This window comes from Zonotrichia albicollis, chromosome W, assembly GCF_047830755.1.
Source record: "Zonotrichia albicollis isolate bZonAlb1 chromosome W, bZonAlb1.hap1, whole genome shotgun sequence".
Lineage (NCBI taxonomy): Eukaryota > Metazoa > Chordata > Aves > Passeriformes > Passerellidae > Zonotrichia > Zonotrichia albicollis.
In genome coordinates, this window is record NC_133859.1 from 10,908,504 (window position 1) to 10,930,239 (window position 21,736).

Sequence of the window (21,736 nt, forward strand, 5' to 3'; positions counted from 1 at the left end):
TCATCCATACAAGCATCCACAAGCTGAGGGAGCAAATAAAGGACTTAAAGGTGAAAAAATACCCAGATTGGATCAATGAACTCTGGACAGTGGGGTTTGACAGGATGGGTTGCATCTTTTGTCAAAGGAATTTTTTTTTATTGTAATAATTGTTTTTATCATCTTAGTCATGTTTCCCTGTCTAGTTAAGCATATGCAGAAGTCTATTGGGGAGGTCTTCTTAGTAAGAAAAAAAAGAGGAGTTGTAGTATCCCATGAACTCTCCCCCCTTGGTCAATCCCCAAGTCCCCAGGCCTGGAAACATCAGTAACTACTTACCATAGAGTTAGCCCTCCCAGGGGGAAAAACAGACTCCCCCATGGACTTTTGTGTCACAACTTCCTCTGGTTTCTCCTTCCCCTGTCCCCTGACTGGCTTGGCATCCCTGGTGGCCACCTGTCTTCCCCTGGAGGCCAGTCCCCTCTGCCCAGCCCTTAGCTCCGCCCCGTACTCCTTCCCCTTCTTAAGCTGCCTGCTCCACATGGTTCCTCCTCTTTCTAGACGGGTTTCCCTTCAGCTACTGTGTTACTCTGCTGGAATAAAACCTTGCAAAAGAGCCTTTCTTGCCTCTATCGCTGAGCCAGTTGCAGTAAGTGTTGAGTGGAGGTTTGACTGTGTTGCCTGAATGTTAACTCAACCTGCTTTTTGACAGGAGAGGTTTGTTGGGAACAAGAATTAGTCAGCAGCAGCTACCATTCTAACACCCGCATTTTTAATTCACCATCCCATCAATGATGAGCATATAGATTCTATGAAAGCAAGAAGTACATTGAAAACCAAATTAAATAGACTTTACAAAAATTATAACATTTTTGTTCAATGAAACACCATACCAAGGGAACAGCTGTCAGCAAGTCCTCAGCCTTTAAGTTATCTCCATGACTAATGTCCCTTTGCTCACAAGACAAAACAATTTAATCTTCCCTGATAAATCACCACTGAGCCAAGAAACATTTATTTCAGTTCTTCACCAGTCTTCACATTTTTGCATAACACTGTGAAGTTGAGAGCAGGGGAGAATAACCTTGATTCACAACATGAAAAACATTGCCTTTTAGATTGCTCTTCCATATGTAGCCACCAGAGCTAGTCAAAGATGAATCCTACCAATACGTGAATGGGGATAAATAGGAAATAGCTAGGATATGACGACTCTCTATCAACCCCTAACTGTATGTCTTCCCTTTGAGTCAAGCTAATTTCTGATTCTGTGACTCTAAATTGCTTAACTAATCACAATTTCTTGAAGAAGTCTGTTTAATTCAAGGTTACAGTTAATCCCCCTCCCTACAGATCAGTCATAGCAAGCATGTGAAAACCAAATATCCTTCCTCAAGAAGCCCACATTAATCTATGACCAATGATAGAAAACAGCTTCTCACCCATTTTATCTATCTAATCTATGGTTGCATTTATTGTCAGACCAAAAAGAAACACTACTCAAAAGCTAACCAGCCATTATCTTCACAATAGCACTTTATCAGGTGCTTTCCTACTGTTTGGTGTTCAAAGTGTGTTTATATCTACTGCTTCTATCTTCACAAGACATTTGTTCTATCATAATGAAAAACTCGGCTAACAAAAGCAACCACCCACCCACAAACATGGACCAAGTATTAGATGATTAAGTTTTCAAATTTCTAAACTACAACAGTTGCAAGAAACAAATTGTTGTGAAAACAGCTATTAAAAAAAAAGTTGTAGTGCAGCTAAATTTTTGTTAAAAATAACACTATGTGAACAAAAGTCTTTTTATTTCCAAGTGTTCTAATTGCTATTGCACAGATGCCATTTAATGATTTTTTTATTTGAACATTAATAAAATTACAGTTGGAGGGTGCATATTTCCAGTGACAATCATGCAGACATTAAGACTGGCTCAGGTAAAATGATATTTTATTATTATTAGAGGTAGAAATATAACTGTCAGATGGTAAACTTTTTAAGCATACAAGCTAAGAAAAATCAAATTGTGACAAGTTTTCTCAATTATAATCACAAATTAAGCAAGAGTGTTATAAGAGGAACTAATAGTTCTCGTGTCTTGGCTTGAAAAGACAGGTGTCTGCTAAGGAAAGCAGGAGCTTCTCTTGAAATGGAAAATGTAAACCCCTTCCCTCCAAATTATTATAATTTTGACATTAAAAGGCTCTCAGACAAAGATATGGGAGTTGGAATAACAGGTTTTTATTAGGGAAAAAATAAAAATAAAAATGAAGTAATACAAAACAACACTGACAGGGTCAGAATACGACCTGACACCCTGTTGGTCAGGGTGTTGGTAGCAGTCCAATTAAATGGTAGCTGCAGTCCTCCTGGAGTGATAGATGTAGTTCTGTTGAAACACTGATCTTGTAGAAAGGATGTAGTTTTCCTCTGAAGGTCCAGTGATAGTGTAAATGGGCTTGGTCTTCCTCTGGGAATCCAGTGGGAAAAGGCTGACTGTGGTGCTTTAAATCTCAGATTATATCCAGGCAGGAATGCTTAGCTTCTCCCCCTGGGTGGAGCATCTCCCAATGGGATGATAGCATTTTATCAGTCATGCAGTGATACTCAATGGCCTATTAACAGAAAATATCTCCCCAGAAGGAGGATTGGTTGTGGAAGAGATAAAGAAAACTGCCCCCACCTGGTTCTAACAGATGGCAATAGAATACACATTCCCAGCCACATCTTGTATTTGCAACTTAAGACATTTTGATTAACAAATACTAATTTCTTTGAACATCTCTACCATCAGTTTCTACAAAACAACTAATCACTATTATGAAAACTTTTCCACTTACTCCCCCAAAATTAATTTATTTAATTCTCCACATTCTTGAACACAATTTTATTGTACACAACTGTCACCCAATGACCTACTACCACAGTAGTTGAGGACAATGTTCTCTCTATTATGATAATCATGCAGTTTAGAGTGGCCATATGAAACTTTTGAAGTAAAAATGGGTTAAATCTGGTTGCAAAATTTCAGACTTAAAGGAAAATAAAAATCATACATACATACCACAAATAAAAACTACACCTAGAATCTGTTGATAGTGATCTGAAGCAATTTCTTTTATATACTCATCTGAAAATTTTAGCAGATATTTCATACTTTTTCTATTTCATCCAAATACCCTGACATGCCAATAAGAGTCACTCCAAAAGAATGCTGTGCCCCAAAAATACAGCTGCTACCACAAAACATCTCTTCATGCTTTTATTCACCCTTGAGCAGTTTTTAAAACTCCAATTTACTGAGCCATACTAAAACATAGCTTAACTTTATTTTAAATATGTCAACAATGGGTAAGTTAAAAAGTGGGTGGAAGCATCTGACATAACAGTTAAAATTAAATTATATATTATTAAATTATATATATTTGATTTAGTCATATTTCCTCATCTTTCCGTATCCATTTGTATTGAATTATAAACCCTGCACTACAGGAAGAGTCTGTGTATGACACTTAGGAGAATACGACTTCCATGTATGTTTGCAATATAAACAATTATATTAAAATATTCAAAAAATAAACTAGTAGCAAATCCTGATTATGCACACACTTGAAAAAATACAATAAATTTAACATCAAATTGGAAAATTACAGCTGAGCCAAGAAATTGTTATATTTACTACATAGTCCTGAAATGTCAATTTTCATTAAGCTGTTTCAAATCCAAACACACAAGCCTAAAGGAGAGCTACAAAGATGATCATAGGGATGGAATACTTCTCTTATGAGGAAAAGCTGAGAGAGTTGGGGCTGTTCAGCCTGGGGAAGAGAAGACTTCAGGGAGACCTTATTGCAGCTTTTCAGTACTTAAAGGGAGACTATTAGAAAGATGGGGATAGATTTTTAGTAGGGCCTGTTGTGATAGGATATGGGGCAATGGTTTTAAAAGAGGGGAGATTCTGACTAGCTATAAGGAAGAATTTTCTTACAATTAGAGTGGCAAGACACTGGAATAGTTTTGCCCAGAAAGGTGGTAAACGCCCCATCCCTGGAAACATTCAAGGTCAGATTGGATTGTGAAGATCTAGTTGAAGATGTCTCTGCCCATTGCAGGGGGGCTGGACTAGATGACCTTTAAAGGCACCTTCTGACCTAAACTATTGTATGATTCTATGATCTTCTTCCTTTGATTAACTGAATTAAGTCAGAAAAACTCTTATCCAATTCTGCTAACACATTTCTTCACTGTAGGTATTATTGTCAGCTAACTTTGATCTGTCACCTTTAACTTCTGCACTGGAATGCCCCTTATCACTCCAAGTTCTACTCGAACATCATAGTCTTCCTTCTTCATTTCATAGTTTGTGACACCTACCAAAAAGCCCTTCATCTGGAGCAGCATCTAGTCTAATAGAACTTCCAGTGGGCAGAAGACTCTCTTACCAGAATAGTACACTGGTAGACAAGCCAAGTTCACTACAGTAATGATCCACTGTGTACCAGTGTTCCATTGTAAGCACCAAGTACTTTCTGTACAAAATATAAAACAGTTGTGCGCATGTAAGCCACACAAGGCAAGCCAAGTTAAATGGTTTGGGCAGGCAGTGTGGGTAGGGCAGAAACATGATAGCCAGCTGTCTTGGCTAAAGCAATCTTAACTCCCTTTGATTGTTTAATCTGTGTTATAGCCTAGTTTAAACACCATTGTTTATACAATACTGTCATTTACAGCTTTTAAATACTATCTAAGGTATAGGTCCATTACTGTAAAAGTTTATGCATCACTGTTATGAATGAGAGAGGAAAGGTTAGACAAGTGCCTTTCCAGGTTTCTGGCAGTAGACAGCAGCTTTATTGAGACGGCCAGCATCCCAAAACCCACTGTTGCTCGCAAATTCTTAATAATGACCAATCAGGCCTATTACAACATGAATTGTTTATTGAACAGGCCAAGGAAAACAGACATAAGACTTTAAACAGACTACTTACTACACAGGATAACACAAAAAGAACTACTAGTAGATAAAATATAGTGCAGAAAAATAAAGGAATCTATGTTACAGCTAGTGAAGAAATAGTAGAAGAGATTAGGAGAATTGATTAGGAGCCAATGTCACTTACCAACAAATCATGGTGGTGTGCAAAGAATCTCCTAATTACTCTCAGTCCCAGGGAAGTATCTCAATGTGAACATCTCCACATCGAGAATTCTCTACACACTCAGAAAATGTGTAAGAGATTTCTGATTTCCTGATAATCATAGTGGTCTTGTATAGTTGTAAACAGTGCTTGTCTGTCAGTCACTTATTTGCGGCTTATCCTTTCCCACCATTCAAGGAAGGATGTTTATTGCTGACTAAGGGTGTTTTCTGCTGAGATAATTCATCACAAGACAAACCATTCTGGCCTAGCTTAGCCATGGGGAAAGTAGAGAAGCCTTTTGCTGTGTCAGGGGATGAAAGGTCCTGTCACGATCACATTCAAAATCTAGGGTCTAAGAACAAAAGCTAACTGTATTTTCTAAGTCAATCAAGCTATAGAAAAATGGGAATAAATAGTGTGTGGCTTGTTTTCAAATGTTATTGTTTAGCATAACACTTCATGCAAGTAATGCAAAATAGTCTATATACTCAGGACTGTTTACATTTGAATAAATACAGTAAATTAGCAAATACAGTATTTAAAATTATCTACAAAAATGAGTTTTACCAGGTATTCACTGTTTGTATGAAGTCTTAAAGCTAAAAGCTGCCAGGGCAATACCAAAGAGTATGAAGTAAAAGAAAAAAACATTAAAATGGAGACACTTAAGGAAATCTCAGGAAAAAATATCACATTAATGGTCAATTAAACTAAAGCCATAATTAAAGCTATTAGGCAACTTTACCATCATCTTGAATCAAAAGGCCATAAACATCTATGCTTTACATATTATTTGATTTTTTTATTTTATACTATGAGGTGAAAGCAACACATTTCCTTTTAGTAATGTATACACAAATAGCCTCATTCAGAATACAATTTTAATGCACATAAAGTATTCATTTTACAAATCATTCAGTAATCCAAATAAATATACAATAGCTTGGAAAACAATATTTTAGAAAACAAATGCCAATGTAAAAAGACCACTTAAAGCAACTGAAATAATAAAAGGTTTCTGTATAGCTCTGTATTTACAGTTTTTTCACTGCATCATCAATATCAGAAATCTGTTCCTTCAGCTGGTTCCACTGTTCTGGATTTAAAGAAATACCTGAAATGCATTAAAAGAAATACTTAGGGAAAAAAAAATTGTAGTGCAGAATCTTGCATAGTTACTGTCAAGGCTGGTTTCATACACAGTGTATGTCACGATTAATAATGCTTAACATACCTCAAGTGTAACAACCACCTCGGTTACAAAGAAATTACTCACTTGGAACACTTCAGACCTTAGCTTATCTCCTTACAAAGAAAATTAGTGCAGTATAACAAATGCATTTACAAGTGTTAGGCTAAACACAGAAATTAGGTGCTGGTCTTGACAGAAGGCAGTACAAAAGAAACAAGGAAATCAACTGTATTCCCATTGACTTCTAAAAGCCATACCTCTGTGGACTAAACTTCTACACACTTTTAAAGAACCATAATTCTGGGGTTTTTTTCCCCTCATGTTTCTTAAAGCATTGTGAATAACAAACTATAAGTAATATTTTGGAGAGACTATTACCACTCCCTAGCACTCAAAAACCAATATGGAAATCTAATTGTAATAAAAGGAAGAAGTGAAGTTAATTAAAGGGAAAATGTATGGCTATGTATGTAACTCCCATAACAAATCTGTTTGTATTTGATGCCTTGTTTTCCATAAATTATGGGGGAATTATTTAGGAAAACAGACTCAGGCCAATGAAACCACTTTGCTTTTGTTTACAGTCAACTGATAAAACTAATTATATGTTAAAATGTGAATCATTAATAAGTAAAAATATTACTCTAAAAATACCATGTAGTAACAAAGTATAGAAATCTGATACACAAAGATCTCCAGCAAACTGCAGACAATGTTTTAGTACAAAATAACATGAAGCAAAACAATACCTTTTCTGCCAGGCTTCATTTCACCTTCTTGATCCATCCAATATTCCCTAATATCAATTAAGACTTTTCCTTTAAAGTCACGAACACTGACGTACCTCATTTTGCCAATCTGTCAAAACACACATAAGGATATTTTTTAGGTATTTTATGTATTACAGCATTCACTTTTCCCAGCAGTATCAGACATGTACATGTGACATTGCACACTTCAGCTTATTTTAGACACCAGTAAAACAACTAGATCAAGAGCTTAATCCAGAACAATCAGTAGGGAAATAAGTAATGTCAATATAAATACATTAATGACTTAAAACCTGTTGAGTATTCAGCATTCAATCCTCAAAGTAAGTGGCTCTCTCCTAGAACAAGAAAATACCTGTCTTCTTAACAAGCTTACATCTTATAAAACCCACTAATTTACTGTTTTCTGAAATAAATTTTTGGGTCTGTTATAACCATCTTTTTTAGTAGCTGTTGTAAACAAACGGGGAAGAAGGCACTCTACGCTCTACCGCCAAATCTAAGTTTTAGTCCATTCCATAGGTACAGAAATCAAATTAGATATTCACATGAGATGGGCCCAATATTTAACTTGTTTCCCCCCCTCTCTTTTTTTTTCCTTTTTTTCTTTTTTAAAACATAGTAAATACAGATGGAAACAGAAGTAAGCCACCAACTGCCCCATGCCTGCTTCTGCTGGTTCATTGGGACACTTTCTTGGAACTGTGGTTAAAAGACTGTACCAAATGTTCTCAAAAAGACCCCTATTCAAATACTTTAGCTTACCAACACAGCAATGGTATGAAATGACTTTGAAATATCAGATTTTCATGCAGTGGCTTAACTGAATTATGAGAGCTTTTTTTTAATTTTCCAAAGAAAGGGCAAAGGGAAAAGAGACAACAGGTATACTATATGTTACATTATTTAGGCTTTATCAAATTTGAAAAAGACTGATTTCAAAAAAACTATTTGTTCACATAAATTCAAAATATAATGTGAATTTGAGAATGAGAAATTTGATAATAATAAAAGCACAGTCAAACAAGTAATGTAAAAAATTCTTAGTATTTTGTATGCACCTCCTGGACCCACCTTGTGAAGAAAACACACATAAACAATTTTTAAAAAGGAATATTCCTTCCTGATAAAACATTAGTTTTAGTTTTCACCTTATTTAATTTACACATCTTGCACTTTGACATAGTTAAACAGGAGACAAAACATATCTTACTAGCATAAAGTCTAACCAGAAAGCATGAGCAACTCTCCAGTCAACTAAAATCATTCACAGATGTTTAAATCTGAAGTACTAAGGCCCAAACAACAGGCCCTGAACTAAATTTGACCTCTAGATGAACCGTCCAACCAAATGTATATGTATCCATGTATAAATGAAGTATTATTAGCAATATGATATATGTATCCACTCTTTGGCAAAACATGTATTTATCTTTCTGTATTTAGAAACTGGTCAATGCCACATCTGGCCTTGTCTGGGGTGTAGGATCAAAGACAACTCCCTTGGTTCCTCCTTGAGCCCTAGCCAGGCTTAGGGAGAAACCCAACAGGAGAATAAAAACAGATGTTCCCACATTAGAAGTAATAGTAGCCTGTATATTATAAAAGCTGGGCTCCTCTAACAGCAAAATCAGAAGCCTCTTTGCCCGCAAGGTGGATGTACCACAGAATTCCCCAGTTACTGGGAGTGGTTCTCCAGTCCTTCGCTGTGACAGCTTCCCTCAGCTGATGATTAAAGGTTATCTGGATGCAGGGGTAAAGTATTAGGGCAACTGGTGATGTATCTTTCTTAATCACTATAGGCAATCTTCTGTAGTAATGATTAGGTGCATTGCTTAGCTTATTCTTTTGTAATTCTTTGCAGTACTGCATTACAGTAAATTACACTACTCCTTAAGTTGGCGTCGGTGTCTGGTGCTGACCCTACCTACCAGCAAAACAGAGTCATAAAAGTTGTTATTTCACAAAATATACATAAATAGGCTTTGTGCTTGCTTAAACTAATTTTTCTTCTTATGCAGATCATGCTATTTTAACTCTAAAATTTATTTTTAAATAATTAGGACCTCTTTAATTACCATAAGCCTGAAGCAGTTGTTTTCCTACTTCAAAGCATCCTTTAAAATAAAAAAGTTTATAAGATAGCATTTTGCGATTCATTTATTAAATACTTTCACAGCACTACAAATTTAACATTCAAAAATAAGGTATTATGTCACAGTAGCCGAGTTCTTTTAGACCAAACTTAGTAGCATGTCCAAGTCCATCAGTACTGCTGGAAAAGGATATCCTAAATAGTCTACATGAACAACATTTATTGGTTTTCCTTCTAATGTTTCAGTGACTTTTAAGGTCACCTATAAATCAGCTTCAAGCAGTAGTACTCCTGAACACCTTTTTTCCCCCCCAGATCTATCAAAGACTATTAGTCTACTGCCAAGTAACTCCAGATTTAAAGAAAAAATCTGATACAAAATAGCAGATTAGAGCTGCAAATACAGCAAAATGATGCAGAATTTGACTATTAAAGATAAGGCTACATGTCTTAATTCAACTACAGTAAGGTGAGGGGCAATAATACAAAGTACACAACATTTATTCAGTCAGTAAGTCTACCTTAAATGTAAACAGTTCAATATGAAAATGTTAAAATTGTTAGATTTTACACCACTGTCTAGATTTCAGCTGAATACTCACATGAAATTTCAAATGTTTAGGTAAACTCAATACAAAATTGTTGCCACTGCTGAAAAGCTTTATATAGGCTTTCAAAGTACTGTTTAAAAAATTTCAAACCTAGATTTTCCCTAAGCAAAGTAATGTTTCCTGACATTCAGTTACCTGCAATTCTGGCATTGAGCCATTTCTGATAAATTCTTTTTCCATGCAGCAGTTGATAGACCTAAAATAATTTCACTCCTCTAAGACACCTTTGTATTTCTGTAACAACACATTAATATTCCAAGGGCTGCATTAATTATTAGCAGGGTAGCTGCTGCAGTTCAACCTTCATAAACAAAATCATATGCTTTTCTGCTGGTTTTGGCTGGCTTATTTATTTTCTTCCCAGAAAGTTTGGCTTGCACAGAGCCAAGGCCTTTTCTGGTACTCATACAGCCACAACGGCAAGGAGGCTGGGGGTGCATGGGAGGTTGGGAGATGACACAGCCAGGACAGGTTACCCCAACTGACCAAAGGGATATTCCAGACCATGTGACATCATGCTCAATATATAAAATAGGGGGAAGGAGGAGGAACAGGGGGATGTTTGGAGTGATGTAGTTTGACTTCCCAAGTCACTGTTGCACATGATGGGGGCCTTGCTCCCCTGGAGATGGCTGAACACCTGCCTGCCCATGGGAAACAGTGAATTAATTCCTTGTTTGGATGTGCGGTGCTTGGTTGCTGGCTGGGGTTAAAACATGTTAGCTTTCTATTAAATATTACAGCTCATTTGACATATTATTCTATTAAATTAAACACAAAATATTAAAAGCATTATTTCCAGGTTTCCATTGTTGACAGTAAAATGCACTGAACTGTGTCTAGGTTCGTTTCACAGCTATGCAATTGACTTCCTGTATGAGTTTAAGCAACCATCTTCTTCACCATTTTTCTTCCTCTTTCCCTTGATTAAACTGTATATATATTGTTGGAGAAAAAACAGCAAAAAAAAAATTTGTTTTCCCTTACCATATGTATAGCATTAGAAGAACCTCAATAAGCTAATATAAACTTCTAGAATAGAGAGTCCTGCAAACAGGAGAGATCTGTAATACAGCAAATTGGTTTAACAAATTAATTCTGAAACTTATGTGATCACTGATGCATTTCACAATGTCCTGGTTCCAGTCAGGATAGAGTTAATTTTTGAAGTAGCCATGAGGTGGCATGGCCAAGACAGGGAGGTTATTCCATATCACTTCTCATCATTGCTAGAAGCAGGGGAAAGGGACTGTCGCTTCCCAGGAAAGGGGGTTTCTTCCGGTCAAGAAAACATGGCAGGAGAACTGTCTGGTATTGTTTCTTGCTGGGGGCTTTCCATGTAAATAATTTCTTTTGTACACTTTTGTTATTAACATAATTGTTGTTACTGTTCATTTTCTTATCTCATTGCTGTTTCCAGTAAATTGTTCTTATGTCAACCCATGATCTTTGCCTTTTGTGCCTCCAATTGGACAGGGAGGGAAGAAGGAGTGTCACATGGGTGGGGTTTTTTTTAGTGCAAGGACTAAATTGGAGAATACTATTGCTAAATAATGACACACAACCAATCACATTCAAGAACATCACAAGCATATCTTACCTACTTACTTATCTACTTTCAGGAGCCTATGATAGGTAAAGACATTACACCAGGAAACTGAAGAACTTATTTCTCACGAGTGAAAAAAGCAAATTTGACCCAAACTTAAATAAAGGGGGGGAGGGGGGAGTGAGGCCCATATGCAACAGGCAAACTCCTTTTCAGGAAACAATTCCTGTGAAATGCCCAATCATGTAATGTGGTTCCACTCTGGATAATTAATATTAATACTTTAACCCATCAGCATTAACAAACCTAATCCAAATCAGGCATAGGTAGATGACAGGATTTGTCAAACTAACCAAGGTACATGATGAACAACTCACAGTGGCTTGAAGCCACAGACAGGAATCTAATGCAACATGAATAATGCTTGTCCTTAGGGCCTCTAGTAATACATCACAAATGGGAGTAAAGTTCCACAACCCAACTGTACTCAAATCCTTTGATAAATTCCAGAGTATACTAGGCTGCCTATAAAACTTAAAAGACCATGATGTAAATAAATAAAACATACTTGGTCTCTTATACTTAATTCCCTTCTTCTTACAATTATTTTATTCTTCATAATTAGTTTCAAGAATACCATTATACCAACATTAGTTTCAAACAAAAATAAAGTGTAGATCTTTATGAAAATGCTCAATCTTCTAAATACAGCAGTCACAACGAGTTCAATATTAAAGGAAGTTGTATACTTTAAGAACACAGCCCAAAGGTGTAGAACAGCAAACCACTAAGTTTCATGTCAGTTGCTATCATTCCCACACACAATATGGATGTCACAGAATTTCTGACTATCATATGAATGCTTTACAGCCTCATTTCCATCAACTGAAGACACACTTGTAAGTTATGCTGCAAAATCACTTGTACACAGATCATTTTTATTACCATGGGGAAGCAGAAAGGAGAGATTCTAGTATTGTTAATATTCCTAGAAAAAACAAAATAATACCTCCAAAATTAACATGCAACTAGATCTTGAGCATGCTCTCTTGGGTAGAAAGGAGAGAAGGGGAGCATTCTCAGACCTACAGTGCTATTTCTACACTGAAACAGGTACATCTTGGTTAACACACATAAGCTGATGTTGCATGAAAAAAAAAACGCACATAACACAACAAACAACCTAAAAAAACTTTTGTTGTTGAGAAACTAAAAGCAGGCAGAAACTTAGGAACATTGATGGTTTAAGTCAGGGTGATAGTGAAATTTTTTTCTGCATTGTAGTCAACACTGGAAGAATCCTGCTCTTAGAGTAATATATGTCCTCTACTGTCTGTTTTTAGTAACTTATTACCTTGAGTCAAAAAAGGTTGAAAGAAATCAGAGCACACAAATAGTTTTGCTTTTATTTGAAAGTTTTTTTGCATTAGTTGGTTCGCTTATGGTGGTTTGCTATGTTGCTTTGTTTTTTGGTTTTTTTCTCTTTTTTTTTTCATAAGGAGGGCATTAAAATTAACTTTTCCCCAAGGCTGCAATTTCTGAACCTATTACAAAAAAAATCCCAAACATATAGGCTTTATATTTGAGTTCTAAATGCAGTTCCTCTCATTAGATGCAGAAGATACTATCATTTTTCCTATATGGATCAAAGCATGCCCCAGCAGAACTAAAAGTATTATATTCTTCCTTCAATGTACAAGTCCAAGCAGTTATGCCCAGGGTCTTAAATTGAAGCTCTCCCTCCAACTATATATACACAGGAAAGTGAAAATTGACACAGGCCTTCACTAATTTCCCCCCACATATTACTTTGCACAGGTACAGCCCAAATCCATTTATTTTACCTTATTCAGTGTTGGAACCATCTTATTAGGCACCTCTCATATAACTTTTCACAAACTTAAGAATCAAAGTCTAAGAATTTAAGTCCCTTTCTCATCCCGTGCTCCCCTTTTCAAACCAGCTAGTCAGGCGTTTAATAAGTCTTGATCCACACCCCTAAAAAAAGGAATTCTGAGCTATGCATATTCTTGCACAGCTTTCAGGATACATTGCTTCTTCAGCTAACCATGGGACATGCAATACTCTGAACTCACAAATGTTTGTGGCTACTGAAAAAATGTACATTCATCCTATTTTGGCAATGTCAAAAATTGAAATCTTTTTGGATTTTCAGTGAGAAAAACCTGCATCATAAATGAACGAGCAAAACTTATTCCAAGATACTGTCTTAGAAGACAGTAGCCAAATTCCCTTGACCTAGCTAAATAAGAATTAAGAGTCCATATTTTGGGTTTCCAAGACTGTCCTGATCTAATATTTACAGACAAAATGACTACACAGACAATTACCACATGCAAAGACATGAGAGTTAGAATCAATTACCACAACTCTGATTCTTTTACTCTATTGAAACCGATCAGTGCTTTTTCTCAGCATCTCATCTTGCATGCTAGCATCATAATCCCCTTCAGCCAAGATTTCAGGAGACCAAGCACAATGCTATCATGATATCCACATAGCCTCATAAAATTTATACAGATTATTATGTAAATGGTTACCTTAACCAGGCTCTAAGAGAGTCATCAATTTTACCTGAAACATATTCTCATCTCTGTTACTGCTTTGCTTAGAAGAAGCTGCACCTTTTGAACTTTCACCACTCTTTTGTTTCTTAACAGGCTTTTCTGGAGCTACTTGCTTTTTCCGCTTTGCCTTGGAGCAAGAATAAAAAAAACCTCATAAATCACAACTCATTTTATAAGTTATAAAAAAAAATTATTTTAGAGGTCACAAACTATTATGCCATAGGTATTAACACCTTCCTACTGTGAGGGCAGGAATACAATACTGTACATTTAGACTAGAGCCAAAAAAAAAAATCTTCAAATTAGCCTATTTTTGTTCTCAGTGAAGCTTACCATAATAATTTGGCTTTAAAGAGAAATTTAATTAGATCAAAATTCAAAACTCAGTCTTAAGCTGTGCCAAGGGAAATAAAGGTTGGATATTAGGAGAAAGATTTTTACGGAAAGGGTGATAAGTACTGGAATGGTCTGCCCGAGGAGGTGGTGGAGTCACCATCCCTGGATGTGTTTAAAAAAAGACTCAATGTGGCACTCAGTGCCATGGTTTAGTTGAGGCATTAGGGCATGGGTTAGACTCTATAATCTTGAAGGTCTCTTCCAACTGAGTGATTCTGTGAAAATACATTTCAAAAAGCCTACTTTCTTTGTGCAGTAATACTGGCAGTTTTAATTAAAATTTTTAAGTCTGATAGAAGTTTCATTTTCCAGAAAGTACAATGAAAAATGAGGAACAGCTAACAACTCTGGTAAAAAAAAAATAGATAAGATAATAAAAAAAAGGATTTGAAAAATCAAATCCAAGAGAACTTTTTTAATTGAAGTCAAATCTCTGTTCATAGCATGATAAATTAAACATGTTTTTAAGACATTGAGGCAATATCACCTGCAAATCAGATTACTTCGTTAGCCGATGCTAGAGCATGCTACATTTCCACTAATGGTGATATAGTAATCATGCCCACTGTAAAGGAAGAATAATGTAAAGATACCAAAAATTATTCTCACCTGCTAGAATCATATTGTAAATAATCTCTTTTAAAGACAGCTCAAAAAAATACCGGATGTTGTCATAGAAAAAAAACAAAACCAAAACCAACCACCTTACTGCCCACTGAAGTTGATTGTTACACTATGTCTTATTAGGAATACATTTCCAGAAAAAAAAAAAATCACCTGGTCATTTTCTCTTATATTAAGATTTCACAAAATACCTAATTTGCTATGTGCAAGCAAGTCACATTTTCATATTTGAACCAGTTCAGTAAATCAGATTGTCTCTTTGCAAAGCGCACTAAAAGACCCAATGTCTGCATTACCACCTAGCATTTCTTAAAAAGATAAATTGACTGTTGTATTCAATTTGTTTGCAATGACTGACACATCTATACAAATTTATAAAGTAAATAATTATTAAACTAAATGAAAACATTACATTTATGCATTTAAAACAGGTAATGTTAAAATTATCAACTCAGAAACATTCTGGTTGGCTCTGCTTTTAAGTGAGAAACTAGCAGATAGTCTTACAGTAAACATAAGACTCTGAAACATAAAAAAGAATGTGAGCGAGATAAGCAAGTGGCACATGGATAACAAGGCAAGTGGAGGTTTTGGTTTTGGACTTGCTTGTAATCCAGATATCAAAATTAAGGTGGGGCGGTGTCCTCAAAATTAGTTCAAATTCTTGCCACCAGAGGCAGCTTATACAGAAGCCGTCTATCACTTGCCACAAAACAGCAAAGAACTCCAGGAAGCTTGTGGCTAAATATACCATACAGAAAAACATGAAGCAAAATGCACCTTAAGAATAAAGTGTACTGCAAAGCAAAAAGCATCCACCCAAACCATAAGCTTGGGGGGTGGTTTTTTTGGGGTTTGGTTTGGGGTTGGGAGGGGGTGTCTGGGGTTTAAGTGTCAGATAAATCATATGTCATTTTGTGACATAACACTCAACTAATTCCTTAACCCCTGCCTGAAATATAACAGTTAATACAGTAGTTATAAACTGCATATAATGTTCACCTTTTTGTCAACTTCACTATCTGAATCACTGGCAGATGAGCTTGAAGACACAAGTTCCTTTGACTTCGGCATTCTAGGAAGAGAAAGATAACGTGAGAACACTATACAAGGAATACATCCCATTATGGATAGAAAGCCATCTCCAAACCTGTTTGTAAAGGCTCAACTTATTCAAAACCCTCCTGAAGACTTTCCTACCTTTTCATATAACCTTTAATACACATTGTAGATGTAATCACAAGCACCCTTCCCTCTTATAGCTCTTCCCCTTTTTGCTGTGACTGCCTTATATGCAGTATTTTAGTTCTGAACTGCTTACAAAAGGACATTTTTTTCACCTGTTTCATGTTCTCCCAAGTATGGTAGATACTATAATGAAAAAAAAGCAATACAAAACCGGTGTCCAGATGAATTCTCAACATAATATTCATAAATATAAACAATTAAGCCCCCAACACTACATATATTCTTACATTAGCATTTTGCCTAGTTGAAATCAGGAGTAACAGCTGCATAGTTGTCACAGATTGAGCTTAATTTCCCATCAGTAATACAAAAGTCTGAAAATATCTCAGTTACAGAGAACTACAGTACTGCAATTAATATTTCCATTGCAACTTTACAACATCAGTCACTAGAATATATTCATTTACTGAACAAGTGGACACTCAACTTTCCTTGAATGCATGCTGCCAGGTGTACTTCTACATCTGTCTAGTATGCAAACATGATTAGATACAGCAGTTGAACAACATCTTGCCTGCTACTAAAAACTCTAACAAATAAATAGATAGTTTGTGACTTCAGAATAAAAAGAAGTATCACAGGGAGAAACTACACAAAATAAACTAGCTTGGAAAGGCTAATAAAGTTTTAAAGAAGCATACCTCAGGAAAGAAAAAGAAATAGCAGTTTTTAAACTGGCAATAAAATAAACTATGTGCAAAAGAAAAAACAGTCTGAACGGATCAAATGTGGTTCTAGAGTAAATTGTCAGAATAATTTGGAACATAACGACAGAAGCTGTAGAACTGAAAATAAAACAGGGTATGGGAAGCACACATAAACCACATGTCCTGGTTTGGAAAGACACCACACTACAGGACGGAGGCAGGCAGAGGAGAGCTGGAACGGGGCAATGCAAAAATAAACTGAGCAGTGACATGAAATAGGGAAGCCGAACAAGAAAAGTCTGATACGCGAAGGGCAGGACACCTGCAGAGGACAACTCCAGAGTCCGCATCAGGAAGGGAGAGTAACAATATGGAGGAAAATGGAGGCGGAAACTAAAGGAAAAATAAATAGGGTGGGGTTGGTGTCCTCTCTTGAGAAACTAGCAAGCAGAGCGTGAGGACACCGAAGCACCGAGGAGAGGAAGGGTGGAATGAGACGGGACAAGTGAAGACAAGGGAAAGTAACATGAGAAAGACAAGCGAGTACGAGCTAGGAACACCAGATAAGCCGATGCCTGCCTGCCGCCATTTTCCTCTCCTCTTCCTCTTTTCTACGGCTTGTGTTGCCCCCCAAAGGAAAGGAGCGAGGGCCCGGCAGGGGGGCGCGGGTAAGAACACTCAGGTCCTCCCAGGGCAGGGTGGCAGCAAGAAGGATGCAGGTTACCGGCGGTGAAGGAAAGAACACGACACACACATTAAAAAAAAAAAAAGTCGGGGGTCGTCAGCGGGCAGGGCCTGATCCCGGTGCGAGGTGAAGGTGAAGAGCTGGGCGATTCGCCACCACCATTTTCTCCCTCACTCAAATCCTCTTTGCCCCCCCCAACATGGCAGTGGCTACTACTCCCGCTCCAAACCCGCTCCACAACAGGGCATTCCTCCCACAGAGCATAGTGGGCACTCGAGGAAAAGGGAAAGCCTCACCACACGGTTACCCAGCGTACTTCTCCCACACCAGGCTAGGAGATGCCGAGCGCCCAACAGTTGGGGGTGGAGGAAAGAGAACACGGCAACAGCTCTAACAAAATACGCAAAAGAACATAAATACTCACTTCCCATACGACTCCTCTACACCACGACAGAAAGATTCATCGCAGAATCCCCACCCCAGCCCTGCACCACGTGGGAAGGAGTAGAGGGAGGTGTTTAAAGGGGACGCGTACCTTTCTAACTTGTTCCTACCTCCCCCGCCCTGGCTAGGACAGCCGCAAAAAACAAAAACAAAAACAAACAAACAAAAAAAAAGCACCCAGACAACCCCCCCCCCCCCCCAAAAAAAAAAAAAAAAAAAAAAACAAACCACAAAAAAATCCCAAAACTGGCTTCCAAAGGGCTAGTCAGCCGCATCATTCCAATAGAGGGAGCCCTATGGGACCGACGGCAGGACCCTACCTGGAGCCCGACCCCATCGGGACTGCAGACTCGCAGAGGGAAGGCCTGCACTCCACCTGGGGGCTGTGAGAGGGGACCGAGAGGAGGGCCCTTAATATCTAAAAGGAACCCTTAAAAATAAATCTGTAACTAGTTCTTTTATTTTGCACGCAGCAGCGGTTCCTCGATCTCATTTAGAACCTCCCTGCCTGAAGCCATGCCCGAGGGAAGGAGAGGAAACGCTCAGAAATGGTGTAGCTACGTCGACTTTGCATACTGAAACCGCAGCACGTCGAGGCGCTGTTGAGAAAAGTGCCGGTTCCCCTTTCTGTCATCGTGACTTGCGTTTTTTCTTGCTGACGGGCTTTTCGTTTGAGGAATGGGTGAGCCTTATGGCTCCTAGCTTGGCAGTCACCTTGAGTCAAGTTCACGTCTGAAGTGCTGGGGAAAAGACGTTAAGAAATACATGTCACCTTCTGTTCTAAACAGTTACTTTTTAAAATCCCTCCAAGCAAAACCCCTTGAAAATATAATCTGACCATCTTGCTGCCAGGAAAATCCACAAATGCCAGAGTAAAGGGAGAGACTCTATTGGGGCACACACCAATGAAGCTCTCTCTCGCAAAGTTTCAGAGGGTGCAAGCCTCCCTTTTATCCTAAACTCCCGACTGCATGTTGCCCTCTTCCTTTCCCCATTGGCTGAGGTACTCCAAAGGTACAGCCTTCCTGAACCACCTACTACCTATCCCCCCCTTGAATCTCTTTTCCCCCCAAAGTCCAGAGGTTCAGGCTTGTGCAGAGCCTTGTCTATTTCAGGAGCCAAACTGTCTGGGCCTGTGTCCTGGTTTAGGGCAAATTTGGGAAAAAACCTCAGAAGGGGTTTCTCTAGAAAACAGATTCAAGTGGCCCCTCCCCCAACTGGTTCGGGAAAAGATTTTCTTGGAGAAAAGTGGAAAAAGCTGTTTATTTAACAGGCAAAGCATTCACCAGCACAAAAAAATGAACAATATTAAACAATAAAACCTCCTGACAATATGAAGAGATGACAAATTCAGAAAGTCCTTTTCATGGGCTCTAGTTCAGTTCGCTCAGTCTGTTATCAGTCCCTCTGGTGCTGGAAATGCTGTGACCCAGGCCTGGTCTGGTGGGCCACAGGTGTGAGCTGCCAGTGCTCTTCTGGGTGTTCGGTCTAGAGCAAGTTTAAACAGTTCCAAGAAAAAGAAATAAAAACACAGTCCAGGGAACTTCTTTGCCTCAGCTAGCTAAAACTAACTAAAAGCAAAGGAGAGCTCTGTCCCACTGTCTGTCCATCCACAGACAACACAGTCCAGGAGCAGGAATGTGGAGGAGTGAGTACAGTTTCTGTAAACAATGTCCACGCTTCTTCTCTTCCCTCTCTTTGTGTTTAGAACAAGTCTTAAAGGTGAAAAACTTATTTCTGGGCTAAATAGACAAATGGGGATACAAGTATCATAAAGTCACCCCAGGACAGCCCAGTTACAAATCTGCTGCCCAAAGTCAGTAGAAACATTAAGACCCATTTCAAAGACATTAACATCCATTAAATTGTTTGTAAAGGCATTAGCCCACATCTTCCCTCTCAATCCCTCGTCTTCTTATTTATCAATTTGTTTTTACAAAGCCTAGTTATTATTAACTTAACCCTTTTTAACAATCTGGAACATTTTAAACAGCCCTTCCCGATTTTTCTGTGCCTAGTCCTTGTGCAAGGTGTGTCAAGTAAATACAGAGAATAAATAATGCCTATTGTAAAATCAGCCACCCCTCCTCTGGGAAGAATGATGCATCTGACTCCATTGATATTCGAAGGCTAATTAATTACTTTATTATACTGAAATAAACAGGGCCAGGAGACTTCTTCTCCTTTTTAATGCCTTTATTAAAAGTGATCAGCTCAGAATTGGGCAGCTCGGCAGGGCTGCAGTCCCCGTCGTGTCTCCCAGGGCGACTCAGAGGAGGAGGAAATGCGCAGCTCTGTCCAGCTCGGGGATCCGGTCCTCGTGGGAGCCTTTAGGGCATGGTGTCCCCGTCAGATGTTGTTTTTCTCAGCGCGGTCACCCTCACTCTCGGCGCTGGGGACGACTCCCGTGGTCAGGGCGAGAGGGACTCCTCATCGCTGCAGGCTCAGCACTCGGCTCCTCACGTCTAGACATCACTCCAGTCTCTCAACTCTTGGGTGGCTCGATGTTTTTGGGGTTTTCTCCGTGGGTTTGGAGTCGGGGTCCCACAAAGCATGCTGGTCTTGGAGTCACTTTGCATAACCCCCCCCCCACCCTCTCAGGTGTCTTCACTATGCTGGGAAAAGAACACCTTAGCCTCGGGGAAGGGCCATTACCTCGCCCTAGCCAGGGCTTTTACTAATACAAAAGGGGAGATAAGCTACAACGACCCGTGATTACAATAACAAAACACGCAGAACCTTGGCAGGGACAGAGACCTGGCTGCCTTTTTGTAACTTTTTCTCACAAAAAAATATTAACCGAATTTTTGTTCATAACAGTCCCCCCTCTTTTTCTTTGATCGAGCTTAAATTCTTAAGCTCCCATCAACTCACAATTTTTTTGTTTTGAATCGACTATAAATCTCTTGTGCACTTTGGTAATCATGGTTACTTAACCTTGTTACTTTCCTTGGTTTCTTCAGGTTGGTCTACACGGCAAATACTATGTTATTAAAACAGATAAATAAGCATAGTAAAAAGAGCAATCCTCCAAGTACACACACACCGAGAAAAACTACCCTTTCCCATACATCTTTTCTGAAAATCTCCAAGTTCTCCCACCCACTGGGATCAAGTGTAGGAGCTTGATCTTGATTATTTGCACATGCTAATCTTTTTATTTCGTTTGAAATGTCTCTAATAATTGAATTCTTTATTTTTAATACTGCCTGGAGCCAGATGACTTCATTCAACACAGATATTGGGATCCGAACTTGGCTTTTACAATTTTGGATTTTCTCAATTTCTATTTCACTTTCCCAGATTTGTTTAATTTCTCCCAAATCATTATATATTGGAACTCCCAAACTTGATCCAGTTTCTTTGGGTAATAAGAAAATTGGTTTTATCACTCTAGCCATGCAGTTGCCAGATGAGATCAAACCTAGGGGTTTAGAGCTCCCCTGAAATGTGTTCCAAAAGGGTTTCTTTCTCTTTTCCAGTACACTCATATAAATACTTGTAACAAACAATTTCTCTTACCATTTTCACCATTTCTTTGCTTTTTACTAGATCTGCTGAGCTTGTTTCAGCAGCATCACATTCAAAGCAAAACCAGGCTTCCCCTATAGGGCACTCTCCTAGGAGTGGCTGCCTAAAAGTGGCAGTATTCTGGGCTATCCAATACACTCTCTTATTTTTCTGATAAAGGACCAATTGGGAGGGGTTAACACAATCAGGGTTAGAACTGATGTGGACTCTCGACAAGGAGCTCACTTCCT

At 38.2% G+C, this 21,736-nt stretch overlaps 1 protein-coding gene across 3 annotated transcripts; it reads right to left on the reverse strand.

The window, feature by feature from the left end:
- Positions 1 to 2,204: 2,204 nt before the first annotated feature.
- On the reverse strand, positions 2,205 to 18,105 carry LOC141726845 (activated RNA polymerase II transcriptional coactivator p15). 3 transcript variants are annotated; one of them, XM_074531957.1, is made up of 5 exons: positions 17,956 to 18,105; positions 15,954 to 16,026; positions 13,939 to 14,058; positions 7,068 to 7,176; positions 2,205 to 6,240 (listed from the first exon to the last, which is right to left on the reverse strand). In XM_074531957.1, exons 2-5 carry the CDS (start codon positions 16,023 to 16,025, stop codon positions 6,161 to 6,163), a joined length of 381 nt encoding a protein of 126 aa, XP_074388058.1. In that variant the 5' UTR covers position 16,026; positions 17,956 to 18,105; the 3' UTR covers positions 2,205 to 6,160. The 3 variants fall into 3 exon arrangements, with proteins under 3 accessions (XP_074388058.1, XP_074388059.1, XP_074388060.1); XM_074531958.1 differs by having other exon boundaries at positions 17,828 to 17,970; XM_074531959.1 differs by lacking the exon at positions 17,956 to 18,105 and adding an exon at positions 17,426 to 17,497.
- Positions 18,106 to 21,736: the final 3,631 nt, after the last annotated feature.